This window comes from Mixophyes fleayi, chromosome 3 (genome assembly GCF_038048845.1).
Source record: "Mixophyes fleayi isolate aMixFle1 chromosome 3, aMixFle1.hap1, whole genome shotgun sequence".
In the NCBI taxonomy this organism is placed as follows: Eukaryota; Metazoa; Chordata; class Amphibia; order Anura; family Limnodynastidae; genus Mixophyes; species Mixophyes fleayi.
The window spans coordinates 144,711,954-144,726,550 of NC_134404.1; the positions used below are offsets into that span (position 1 = coordinate 144,711,954).

Here is a 14,597-nt window from a genome sequence, read left to right on the forward strand (position 1 = left end):
GACTGTTCTGCCCAATCTAAGGTGCAGGTCAAGACTGTGTACTCTTTATACACACACTGCATTGTTTATATACTACACTATGGTGCTAGCTGTCCTTCGTGAGCTAACCACTCCCCCTCTAGTGTCTGGTCTCGCCTCTGTGATGGTTGGCCACACTCGCTCTGGTGGGCCCCTAGCGTAGCAGTCCCCCGGTGGGCCCTTCATGCCCCAGTCCGACACGGATTGCCATGTCAGGAGTTCTGGCAAGACGGATGTATCTATTATGCCACTCTGCCAGATTGGGTGAGCGTTATTGATTTGTGCTTGATCTTGATCTATCCATACCAAAAATACCAGGGAACACTATGACTTGTAGCTCCACAGGTTGCCTACACTTGGTCCACACACCTTTAATTTGGCTCCCTTAGCAAGTATTTAAAAGGTGTCATTTCTAGCTATCAGCCTGCCTGCCTACCTATCTAGTACCTGAAGGCTGAGGTCCCTTGCATCTATAGCTCGTGACCATTTGAAGTGAATAAAGTGAGCTTACTGCTGACCGGAGGAAGACAGTGACACTCAACCAAGAAGAGTTGTTGGGGTGTTGCATGGCATAACTGATTGGGGGCTCATTTATATATATGCACCAGTAAAAGTGATAAAAAAGCATGAAAATTGAAGTACACATTATATGTCAAGGACTGGGTTGTTTAGAACTCTACTGCATACAGAAGCTGACAAACATCGGGAATAACTGTCCTGCCTCAGTTTACAGCAGTTAGCATGATACTACAGGCACACTGTTAAGTTGGGTACACAGTTATGCAATCTTACTTCAGCTGCGATTTCTGTGAGGATTTTACCAACAACTGAATGCCCCAATGACCATACTGATTCATGTGTATACACCTAGGCAATTTACTGTCAGATCTGCATCTCTCGTAACCATCTGCTGAAATGATTGTGACCTTATACACACTCTCCAGATATCAGCCTACCCTACAGCAATATGCAAACCTAATTTAAATAATGGTCTGAACCTCACCGCTCACAAACACATACACAAACATCCAGGAACAGAAAGTAGTATAATCGCCATTCATTGTGTTGTGTACAGTTAATGTTTGATCCCCTCCCTGCAGAACTATACACAAGCTAGGTTTTATTGTTATAATGAGCCTACCAAATAAAATAAAAATCTTGGGCTTATTTGCTTGTCGCCATGGCGACAACACTGTAAACAACAGGAGAAAAAGGAGAACTAAAAATTTTAGTTGATCGACCAAGGACTGGGAGAGAGTCCTTTTCACACATGCCACAATGGGAGACGGGAGATATTTATATATATATATATATATATATATATATATGTGTGTATATATACATGTGTGTGTGTGTGTATATATATATATGTATATATATATATATATATATATATATATATATATATATTGGCAATTGGGACATTGACACCGTGTAATATTGGAGAGAGTGGTGGGCTATAGGACTGTTTACTTCTGTGAATGTTTCATTTGATTGCTGAATACACTGCCAAGACTGTTTATCCATCCTGACAAGTAAATAAGCATCAAAGTGCTTCAGCAGAAACCTGTGTGAGGAGCCATCTGTTTGCACACTTTTCACAGTATATATATATATATATATATATATATATATATATATATATATATATATATATATTTGTGTGTTTATCTACTATGCCACTTGCTGGTATGTCTTTTTTCTTCTTGAGGGACAGATGAGGAACTTGATTCCCCCTGGGGCAACTTGCCTTTAGATGGTCAGGCAACCTGATCCACTGTGAACTTCAGGAGATCGAAGTACCACAGCCTTGGTACATACGCATCTTCAGCCGCTGCCCCAGATCTTTTCGAAGCCTCCATCCTATATAATTCTTTGCGGAACACAGTACACATGTTTGTATCTTCCCTCTGACCCATTCTGCTGTGGCCTCAGGATAGTGAGGGAGGCTGACTCTCATAATTTCCTGTTAAACCTTCATCCTCTTCTGCTTGTTGCAGTAGTCTTTTGACTTGCTTTGCCACAAGTAGGGATGAGATCTGTAGACCTCAATGAAATCCTTCATGTGCTCTACATTATTATCAGATGCCATGATGACATTTCTGAAATTAGATAAAACATGTAACATTTCCATCCACACAATAGTCATATATAACAAAGTCAGGTATAATAAAGTACTTTCCTTGGTATAATAGTGGTGAAATGAAGGAGATAAATCATGAAATCCGTTTGGAAAGTACCAAACTGGAATCAAGGGTCACAATGCTCTGAAAAACATCCACCGTCGACTAACCCTAATGGCGGAGAAACTTTTGCGCACTATGTTGCTAGAACTGCCATGATTGGTCCATACCAATTGTATAACCCACTGGTGCACAATAATATTCTGGGTAAACACAGAGGGGACAGACTGTCGCCAGTCGTATATGAGACGATGGAGGGAGAGAAAAGTAGTGAAGGAGGAGTGGAAGAAAGGCGAGAACAAGGGATGCCATTGGATGATGGGAAAAGAACAACACCAATGAGTCAGAGGAAGATGGAGATAATGGTCAGAATTCTGGCCCATCATGACTATGATTGCTTAAAACAAATGACAAAACAATAAATAAAAGAAAGGAAGTAATAATGCAGAGATTTATTAATATGATAAGAGATAAAGTGGGAAAACGAAAAAACAAGTTCCAGATACAGAAGTGATGTCAGATCACATGTATGCGAAAATACTGCTGGAAGGTTCTATCCAGCAAATGTTAAATTCTCAATATAGTTCAATCATAGTTAAATCAAATATAGCATTCTATCATAGTTAAATGATATAGTTCAAATATGTGGATTTTTAGACTCTTCTCTGAAAAGAGTGTAGCAATTTGTTAAGCACCTCACTACATCATTGATGGCTATACAACAAATATGTATGGTTATATGCATTTATAATGTGAAATAAAACATTGTAAAAATCATATATATTTAAGGCATACTTATAGGACCACAGTAGAGAATACATGTTGTACCCTGTGCACAACATTTGTACTTGAAATGATCATATATGTATGCCTAAATGATTATATTGATATGATAAATAACTTTTTGGATGCTGTATAGAGTATTGTGAACATTTCCTATATGTATATCTTGGTATGTATCAATCATTGCATTCTATATTAAGAAGAAGTTTCAAACACAAAAACAATTTCTCTGTTTGAAAATGAAAGTATTTTGAAAGAAAACTCTGACTTATTTGATGGCATCCCTTGATAGGCATGAAATAAAGGCCTACACAGTTGACATGTGATGTGTTACAGATGCAGGGTGTAAACAGTTGTACTGTGGGCTTGTCCAAATGTTTTAAACTTATTATTATAATAGATAATAGGTTATAATAGGTAATAAAAAGTAGCTTCACATTGGAACAGTATATATATATATATATATATATATATAAAATCATCATTTATTTATGTAGCACCAGCAGATTCCGTAGCGCTTTACAATTGGGGACAAACACAATAATATATAGTACTGGGTAATACAAAGAGTTAAGAATGCCCTGCTCCCAAGTCTACAATCTAAGGAACAGTGGGAGTTTGATACATGAGCTTAAGTCTATATATTGCATTTCGGTACAGCCAGATTGCAAAGTTAAATGTGATTTGTATTCTATATGATCTAGTTACACAGCAATGTTGATCAGGGGGTTGTTTTGTGGGAATTGTGCAAATGGTGGTAATAGGGTAACCAAGAGTGGTTAAGAGGGTGGTTGAGGAATATTATAATCTTGCATGAAGAAGGGGGTTTTCAGGGAAACTTGAAGGTTTGTAGACCAGAGCAAAGTGCTATTGTGCGAGGGAGGGAATTCCATAGAGTGGATACAACTTGAGAAAAGTCCTGTAACTGGGAATTGGAGCATATGATGAGAGTGGAAGAAAGACGCAGATCTTGTGCAGAACGGAGGTGTCAAGTTGGGAGATATTTTGACACAAGTGAGGAGATGTATGTTGGTGCAGTTTTGTTGATGGCCTTGTAGGTTAGTAAAACTATTTTATATTGGATTTGGTAAAAAACAGGCAATCAATGTAGAGACTGACGGAGTGGCTCAGCAGAGGAAGAATGATTTGCAAGGAGACAATCTAGATTGCAGGGGCTTGAGCTTATTTTGGGGAAGACCAGTAGGGAGGGAATCGCAATAGTCAGTGCAGGAGATGATGAGTGCATTATATATATATATATATATATATATATATATATATATATATATATATATATATATACACATTACACTAGCTGTACCCTTAATTAATTACACCCAGGTGCTTCAACTGTGTTCCTGTGCTGTGTGTGTGGGACAGTGAGCAGACTTAACCTTGTCTGTAGTCTGAACCTGCAGATTCCCAGAGAAACTATTAGAGCTAGATTTACTAAGCTGCGGGTTTGAAAAAGTGGGGATGTTACCTATAGCAACCAATCAGATTCTAGCTGTCATTTTGTAGAAGGTACTAAATAAACGAAAGCTAGAACCTGATTGGTTGCTATAGGCAACATCCCCACTTTTTCAAACCCGCAGCTTAGTAAATCTAGCCCTTAGTCTCTTCCTTAATTGCATGTGGCAAACTGCCCCTATTGCCACTATATATATAGAGAGAGAGAGAGAGAGAGAGAGAGAGAGAGAGTTAGCCTTCTCACCTCTTTGTCTGTTTTACCCAGTTGTTTATTAGTTTACCGTGTCTGTCCCCAATTTTAGGGCGCTACGTAATATGTTTGCGCTATATAGATAAATGATAATATATATATGATATATATAAAAAAAATTGTATATATATATATATATATATATATATATATATATATCTATATCTAATATATAAAAGAGAAAATTTGTCCTTCTGTCTGTCTTTCTATACAAATCCACATTTTTCAAGCGAAGATCATGAAATTTTGCATACGAGTGTATTAAAACATGACAGAGGCAACTAAAAAAATTTAAAATTGAAATTCATTACGGGGTGGGGGTGGTGAGGGGGGTAACACCTAAAAATCATCGAAAACTACCATAACTCTGGAATGTCTGGAACAATTTACACCAAACCTGGTACACATATGACTTACAGTCTGACAACAAATATTGTGGGGGCAAGGCACCCCTAGCAATCCTAAGGGTGGGGGTGTCGAGAGGGGTAATACCTAAAAATCATCGAAAACGACCATAACTCTGGAATGTCTGGAACAATTTACACCAAACCTGGTACACATATAACTTATAGTCTGATAACAAATATTGTGGGGGCAAGACACCCCTAGCACTCCTAAGGGTGGGGGTGGCGAGGGGGGTAACACCTAAAAATCATCGAAAACGACCATAACTCTGGAATGTCTGGAACAATTTACACCAAACCTGGTACACATATGACTTACAGTCTGACAACAAATATTGTGGGGGCAAGACACCCCTAGCACTCCTAAGGGTGGGGGTGGGGAGGGGGGTAACACCTAAAAATCATCGAAAACGACCATAACTCTGGAATGTCTGGAACAATTTACACCAAACCTGGTACACATATGACTTACAGTCTGACAACAAATATTGTGGGGGCAAGACACCCATAGCACTCCTAAGGGTGGGGGTGGCGAGGGGGGTAACACCTAAAAATCATCGAAAACGACCATAACTCTATAATGTCTGGAACAATGTCTTGGAAGAAGTTCCAAAAAAAAGGGGAAATATATTTTTTCTGGATGCACCCGGAAGAACAGGCAAGACGTTTCTCATCAAGTTGTTACTTGCTAAAATTCGAGTACATTCCAAAATAGCTATTGCTGTCGCCTCTTCTGGAATTGCTGCAACTTTGCTCCCTGGTGGAAGAACAGCACATTCAGCTTTCAAGTTACCGCTTAATCTGGCCCGAAGTGAAACTTCTGTCTGCAATATCACTAAACGAACAGAAAAAGCTCAGATTCTGCAGGAATGTCAGGTCATTGTATGGGATCAATGCACTATGTCCACAAAAATGCTTTACAGGCCCTCAAACACTTCAATTTTTAAGAGGCAATGATTTACTAATGGGTGGAGTCACTGTTGTATTGGCTAGAGATTTTCGACAAACATTGCAGATGTATTGTATAAGCGTCTACAATTTCCAGTTCGTTTAGCTTTTGCCATGTCTATCAATAAGGCCCAAGGACAATCTTTACATGTAGCTGGAGTCAACTTGGAATCACCTTGCTTTTCTCATGGACAATTTTACGTTGTGTGCTCAAGAGTTGGATCACCAAGAAATTTGTTTGTATTTGCCCCAAATGAAGAAACGAGAAATATAGTTTATCAAGCTGTTTTGAAGTAATTGTTTATCGGTTCGTTCCATCATATACAGTTTGACATTTTCACTTTTCACCTTCTACTGGTCCAATTTTAACATGATATTTACATGTATGTTTAATATTTAGATTGATTTTTGTAAATAAACATTCTTTAAATCCCGGGCAACACCGGGTATTCTGCTAGTATATATATATATATATATACAATTTTTTATATATATATATCTATATATATAATAATAACATATGTATAGCTATCTATTAAGAAATGTACACATAGCACTTAAATGAGAGTTTACTGAGACTCTTTAGGCTTATGTACATGTGATTACATTTCATGATCAATACACTTTTGCCCACTTGAGATGTGCTGTGGTACATATGCAAGTGCTAAGCAGGTGTACTGAACCTATTGACTTGTCTATATGATTTATACTGGCCATAACAGGTATTCGTGTGTGTGTATGTGTGTGTATAAATAGATAGATAGATAGATAGATAGATAGATAGATAGATAGATAGATAGATAGATAGATAGATAGATAGAACAAGATTTAAGAAGTTTTCACATAATAAATAAATGAGACTTTATTGACAATATATATGTGTACATGTGTTTACAGTTAATGTTGTAGACACTTGCATACAGGAACAAATAGATGACATATAGAGTATGTAAAGAACGTTCACTATCGATTTGCAAACATCACTGTATTCACATGTGCTTATGTACATTTACAAAACACAACATATAGGAGACAACATTATAGATTTTAATATGCACACCCACAAAGGCTGAACTGTTGTTGGAACTATTGGCAGAAGTATTGAACAGATTGTTTGTACGCACACACTTCCAAATTTTCACAACATTGTTCCATCATTGATCTTGATTTTTAGGAACCTTAGAAAATTCAAACAACGTGGTCCGCTAAATTGGATCGTGGGAGCATATACATTCTCGCAATATCTGACCAAACGGATGTTTATCATGTGGTCTGCACAATAATTGCATGAATGTACCCAACTTTACTCAACTGCTGACTGACAACCCCTAGAGTACCCGTGCAGCAAGAAAGCAAAAGCCTTCTATAGAAGCAGAAAAGGAAGAAGGGTTAGTTAAAATAAATGGTGCAGGACAGTTATGGTTGAAAACAGCTGACTATTTTAAGATTTCTACAGTGACTGATTCATGTCTCTGCCTTCTGCTGACTCTACTCATTCCAACCATACCTCCCCATCGGTAGCTGCAAAGAAATAACAGTTGCCAATGACTTATAATGCTGCTGCTTAAGAATAGCCATATACATTTTCAACACCAGTAGCTTCAATTCTTCTATCATATGTATTAAGTGTTCCCCACACCTCATATTGTAAAGCTCATTTGGGCAGAGCTATCTTTGCCTTTTGTTTTATGTCACTGATTGTAATGTTTCATGTTCCAATCAATGTACAGCACTGTGTAAGATGTCAGTACTTTATAATAAAAGATAATAGTAACTTCTATTGTGGTGCTACAGTTTACTCCTGAAGAAAACATATCTAGCCAGTTTTTTATGAATGTTTTAAGCATTTTTTTCATATTCTATTTTCAAAATTATGTAAATAAATGAACCTACCATTAAAGTTTCTTACAATGGATAGTAAATGGATACAATATCTTAAATAGCCTGTATTTCCTGAATTTTAAACTCATTTTTATGAATTGTTAACTTACATATTTTAAGAACAGATAGTGAGAGCTTTACCCAACAATTGAGAAATGCTTGTCAACATTAACAACTTGGATGTATCAACTTGGACTTCATTTCATGCAAGTTTGACAGGAGCCTCACATCACTACTCAATGACACTGGGGGAACATGCACATCAAATTCTCAGTGGTATGTTGCTTGTCCTACCCCTCATGATACAGCTCCCGTCACAGACCTGTAGCCCCGCCCTCTTTCATTTAGTATTAACATATTAATTATAACACAGCCATGAGCTTCTATAGCCCCAGGTAAAACTTCTTACCTCAGGAAACGTTGCTGTTTGTCACTGACCTGAAAATATATGAATTGCCCCTCATGCCTCCAGAAGTTGGTAACTGGAAATCCACCGTGGCCACGACAGGACACTAGTTTCAATGTTCCTCTGCAATTTGGACATTGTTTACCTGAAAGGTGAAACCATTAAGGAGAATTTATAAAATCTACTATCTTCTAATATTTTGTCCTTTTTTATAATGAGGCTCTGGTTAATTTAATCCAATATTTCATCAGAACATAGTGGGGTTTATTTAATAACATGTTACAAAGAGCATTGACATGATGTGCCCAATACGACCAATTGAATATCATCTTTCAGGAATCTAATGTAGTTTGTCTAATGAAAGATCATATATGAATATTTGATATGGATTGCAGCATACCTGCACTATTTGCACAATTTTATTAAATAACACCACATTAGCATGAATGAATAACAAATAAATTGTACAAAATATATGGAAGATAGGCACTGGTGGCAAGACAGTCTCATACAATTACAATCCATATAAATGCATTACAAATAATTTAGCATGTATACTAATATACCATGCAACACTAAGCTATTAAAGGCTCATTAGAACATTAAAATAGGAACACCATTATACACCAATATAAAGTCACTGATTATGGTGTTCAGCCATCATTTATGCACCGTGGCCTTGAGCAGGAAATATACAGCACATCTTCCACAAGATTGGTGCTGCATCATGCAGTCTCAGGTGATGTTCCAAAATATACCATAAATGCTCGATTGGGTTCGGACCTGGTGACTGAGAAGGCCATGACACATGGATAATATTAGTATAATGCTCACCAAATGAGTTCTCACTAAACATATTCTACTAAATGGTAGAATTCTACTATTCTACTATAGAACTAAACGGTGAATACTACAATTTAATATTCACATATTCTCAATTTCAAATGAAAAATCACCTTCCTGGATTTAAATATCTCAATCACGTAAGTCACAAAGGATGCATTTACCCATTTCAAAGAAACTAACATAAATTCTCACTTAGATCCTACTAGGTGTCACCTTTGGACCTGCATATTTAATATCCCTTTAGCCAAATGCTAAGGATTCAAAGGAAGTACTCGTCTAAGTAAATAATTTATTTATATTTATTATTAATAATAATTTCATTTTTATAGCACTTTTCTCGCAATAGGACTCACAGTGCTTTACATTTTTAGATTAAAAACACATGATATAAAACAAACATAGAATTAACAGAGTATAGAAAAGAGAGCTAAGCATTTGGATTGTTTTTAAATAAAGGGTCATTAATGGAATGCTTGAGTCAACAGGTACGTCTTCCAGTTTCTTTTTGAAGATTTCACATTGTGCAAGGCAGGGAGTTCCAGAGACTCGAAGCCGCAAAGCTATAAGCTTAAGCCCCAAATGAAGCGTGTTAGATTCTAGGTACTGTTAGTAGTTCTTTATCTGAGGCTCAAAGTAAGCCAGTGGCAGTATAAGCAATCAGAAACTGCTTCAAGTCCCTAAGACCATGGTTATATAGGGCTTTGAATATCAATAAGCCAATTGGGAAACAGATTCGCCATCTCACAGGCAGCTAATAAAAATAATGAAGAACAGGTGTTATGTGGCAGGAACAGGGATGGTTAGCTAACAACCTAGCTCCTGCACTTTGTAACAGCTGCAACTGGTGCAGTTCTTTTTCTGGGATACCTGGGTAGAGCACATTGCAGTAGTCCAAGCATGAGGACACAAACGCATGTATGACTGTAGGAAGATCGTCTGGGGGCATCAAATCCCTTATTCTTACTATGTTTCTCAGCTAAAAGAATGAAGATTTGATCATGGCTGAAACCTAAGTTTAAGTGTAAAGCCACAATCAAGGACAACACCAAGATTCCGCACATGATCATAGAGAACTCCAAACTCCCAAGCTTAGGCCCACTTGGTTGGCCCAGCTGTGTCTTGTTATTTGACAGGGAGCCAGGCCCGGCGCTCCCATTAGGCAAGGTTAGGCACTTGCCTAGGGCGCCGGGCTCTGGAGGGCGTTTGGAGGGCGCCACAGAACCGGAACCGCTCACTAGTGTCAGTGAGTGGAGGGGAGGAGACGAAGCAGAGAGGCGGCGGTGGTGAGACAAGGTAAGAAAAGACGGGGTGAGGGGGGAGGAGGGAGGAGGGCGCCGATTTTTGCGGGGGGGGGGGGGGCGCCGATTTTGCCTAGGGCGCAATGGACCCTAGCACCGGCCCTGCAGTTGTACTTGCTGTTTTAACAGGATTCAATCTCAGCCATCTGGCACTCATCAACTTCTGCAACTTATCTAGACAGGCATTTAGGACTGATTTTGAGTTCTTAGTACCCTGAACAAAGGACTTGTACCTTTGAGTATCATCTACATAGCAGTAGTAATCCAGGCCATGACATCTGATTATTTCACTCAAGTTGCATGTATACTGCAAATAGCAAGGGAGATAGGATAAAACTCTGTGGAATGACACAGGGCACTGGTGGAGATGACAATGCTCGCGAAGACACACTCTGTGACCTTCCATTGATAAATGATTTGAACCAGATAAGGACTGTGCCATCTCTATGCTGCAAAAAGGTCCATGAAAATTAAAATTGAACAAACACCTCTGTCTCTTGCTATTAGATTGATAAGCACATGCACCAGGACTGGACAAGAGCGATAGTATCCATTGCAGCGTTCACATCCTATTTTAGCAATAGACATGAGAACAATGGTCCTCACAGGTACCCATTACATCACAGATATCCAGCTTTGCGATCAGAGCATGGAAAGTAACGTCCCTCATTTCATTAAGTTCTATTTTGAAGGGTTACGACTGAGAATCAAATGGGTGGTGGTCTGACTAAGTAACTGGCTTTATCATTGGGTCAGAGACTTCTAATCTAATTGAGTGTGTGGCCAGTTTTATGTGTAGCAGAGAGAATAACTTGTGTGAGACCCAAAGTATTCATTGTGCAGAGGACATATTGGCCAATGTGTGAAATCTCCCCAGGATAATTAATCTGTGATGCTCCAGGACTAGACCAGCAACAATGTCTGCAATTTCCTGTAGAAATATCTTCCCATCTCCAGGGGCGGAATGGTGAAAAGGTCTCTGAGACCCAAAGCAGAGGACAGTTCTTATAGGGCATACCAGAGGGCCTGAGGTAGTTTTCTGCATATTTAGTGCAGGGTCTGTGTTATTTGTTGAGCTGGGCTGCATTCTTGGTTTTTTTTCTTGTTTACAGAGATAATTGTTCAATCAACTATGTGTGTGATCCAAATATGATAGCGGGGTGCAGAGTATGAATCATATAGAATTTTGCTGTGTCCAATCTTTTTTTAAGTTCTCTTTACCCTAAAAATATATTTTGAACTAGGGAATATTGAACAAACCAGAGTGAGTTTCCTATATTGTTGCTAACAGAGAGTCACATAAATTTGTCCAAAATAAAGCAGTTGGGCAAAGGTGTTCTACTGGGGGAGGTGTGAGATTCCTTGGTGTGAGACTCCTTTGAAGTGGACATTCCACACAAGAGTAAAGTCAGAATGTCTTGTGGAAAGTAGCTGGAGTCCACAGTTTTTAAATGTACAGTATTCTTTTACAAACAGGTCCAACTACTTGAGGGGAGATTCCTAAAAAATGGTTATCCTGAATTAACAGTACAACAAGTAGAACAGGCATTACTAACTAGATAGACAAGAGTTGATTCAATAAAAAAAACTAAGAGACTAAAAGTAAAGACATTTAAGAACTTTTTTATCACTTCAATAATCAATACCTTCATATAGAGAAGAGCTTGAATATATTTTTGTACAATTTGTTAAGGATCCAATTTTAAATCATCAAATCTGAGGATAATTTATCAAAAATGCTCCTAGTTTAAATGTATTTGTGTAATGTTATATAATAATTGTGAGAAAGTGTCCCTCTTGTGCCCTGGTGAATCCATTTTTGTTCAATACTTGTGTCTCCAAGCAATGGTTTCACAGAATTGCAGAACTATTTTCAGAGGCAATGCTGACTTTATATCTTTACAAAGTGTTTATACTCCTTGTGTGGTGAAAATAGGGGGCAGGGCATATTAAACATAAAGATTAAACACACGTGGCATCGCCTCTCACTGTTATTTTATTCATGGCTATGTATGAATTTGTGTGGTATCTGTATTTTGAGGCTTGATGTTTTACATCATTTTTAATTATCGCCAGATGGCTTCATAAATATAGCACGATTATTACTACAGTGTGCCTAATGCAGTAAGTATTGGCATGTTTTTAAGATAGTTTGAAGGAAGGAAGTCAAAGAAGTCCTATGTAAATTTGTTATCTCTCTTCAAATAGAGTAAGGGGGGTAGCGATTGCTTTAGTAACTGCTTCCTGGCATAGCAGGGAACCTCATGTGTATCATTTTCGCTAGGTAAAAATCAGTGTGGAATGTCCAAAGAATACCATTCTCTGTTAAATTGCTGATTACTGTATATTTCTTATAAATTACTGTATATTGTGTTTGAATCCCAATGTGAGATAATGCAGTGCTCCCTGAAGCTATAATTACCGCACAATGCTAAACATTAATAAGTAATATCTATATAATATAAGATAGGGCAGCACGCCTTACAGCACTGGGGTCATGAGTTCAATTCCCGACCATGGCCTTATCTGTGTGGAGTTTGTATGTTCTCCCCGTGTTTGCGTGGGTTTCCTCCAGGTGCTCCAGTTTCCTCCCACACTCCCAAAACATACTTATAGGTTAATTGGCTGCTAACAAATTGACCCTAGTCTGTCTGTCTGTGTGTGTGTGTGTGTGTTAGGGAATTTAGACTGTAAGCCCCAATGGGGCAGGGACTGATGTAAATGAGTTCAGGGAAGAAATGAGCTTTTGTACTTATCGGGACTGTGCCCTTGATCCAGTCAATCTAGTCCAGACTGGTAGGCTCATCTGCGAGACTGACTTCCATGGTCAAACCTCCTGTCAAGATTGGTGTAGTTTTCAAGGGAAGACATGCGCTCTGGATCTATATAAAGCGCACCTGCTGGCAGAGGGGTGAACAGTGTGGTTTGGTAATCAGGACAGTGCTCCAGGGAACATGGTGAATATAGTCCCTTTAGGGAAGCGTTGAGTAGTAGACCCTTGTGCGGTGAACACCCTTACTTTTGTTAACTGTGTTATATTCCTGTGTGATTTGTAAATATGCATATATCTATTTTTGATATAAATGTACATTTGTATTTTTCCAGTTGTTTTGCCTAAATGATTCCAAACTCACGGTACCCTCAGCCAGCACAAAAGTGTGCCTCAGGTAGACCATCTAGGCTAAGTGGGCAAAATTAGCTACACATTGTTAGGAACTCCCAAGCCAGTACAGTGAGACTCGGGGTCTACTATGAAGGCCCGGTGTTCGCTGGAGCCCCTAGTGGTGGGGACAGACTGGGCTGCGGGCCGACCGAGGGTCGAGTAACGTATACTGACTTAAAGGAGTACCCAGGAGTGGAGTGATTGGCGGGCTGTAGTTAAGAAGAATCCTAGGTCAAAGGGTCACAAGCACAGATGCAATATCCAGAGACAAGCGAAGGGTCAGACACACAGGCAGAGAAGCAAAATCCGAAATCCAGGAAAAAAGGTTGAGGTCAGAAGAGAAGGGTCACAGGTCCAAGAACAAGCAGGGGTCAAAACACGGGTAGTCAATCCAAGGTAGCAAGAACCAAACAGATAGCACAAGCAGGCAGCAGGACTGAGGACAGAACGCTATAACCGGCAGTGAGGCTAAATCCTCACTGCCTTAAATAGTACTGATGGCTAATCAGGACACAGTCCAGAATGTGTCCTCAGCTGCAGCATAATAAAAATGCAGATCCTGCAGCCAATGGAAAAGACAGAGTGCCAGCGGTAAACTAAATCCTTAATCAGCCCTGATTGACTGATCTACAACAGCCTTGCACGGCTGACTCAAACTCTTCCTATGCGCACGCGCCTGGCTGTTTGACAGCTGGCCGGGCGCGGCGCCAGAACTCCCCTGCGTCCCGGTTGTTGCCCAGGCAACCGGGACGCTGAAACCGGAAATGACACCCCGGTTGCCGTAGCAACAGACGGGGCGTCCCCAGAGAACCCAGAAGAGTCGCGGCGGCGCCCGCGGCCGCCGTGATCTCTAACACACATAAGTCCAGTATCTTCTCATCATTGCATCCCATACAGATGGCATTTGTAACTATGTAGTAGAATGAGAAAATTAAGGCCAAGATGAT

General features: G+C 39.2%; 1 protein-coding gene across 1 annotated transcript in view; it reads right to left on the minus strand.

Moving 5' to 3' along the window:
* Positions 1-14,597, minus strand: part of GCM1 (glial cells missing transcription factor 1) — a 49,219-nt gene that overhangs the window by 21,803 nt on the left and 12,819 nt on the right. Inside the window, exon 3 of the mRNA XM_075200401.1 lies at positions 8,376-8,488. Within this exon, the coding sequence (XP_075056502.1) occupies positions 8,376-8,488 (113 nt within the window). The remainder of the gene's footprint in view (positions 1-8,375; positions 8,489-14,597) is intronic.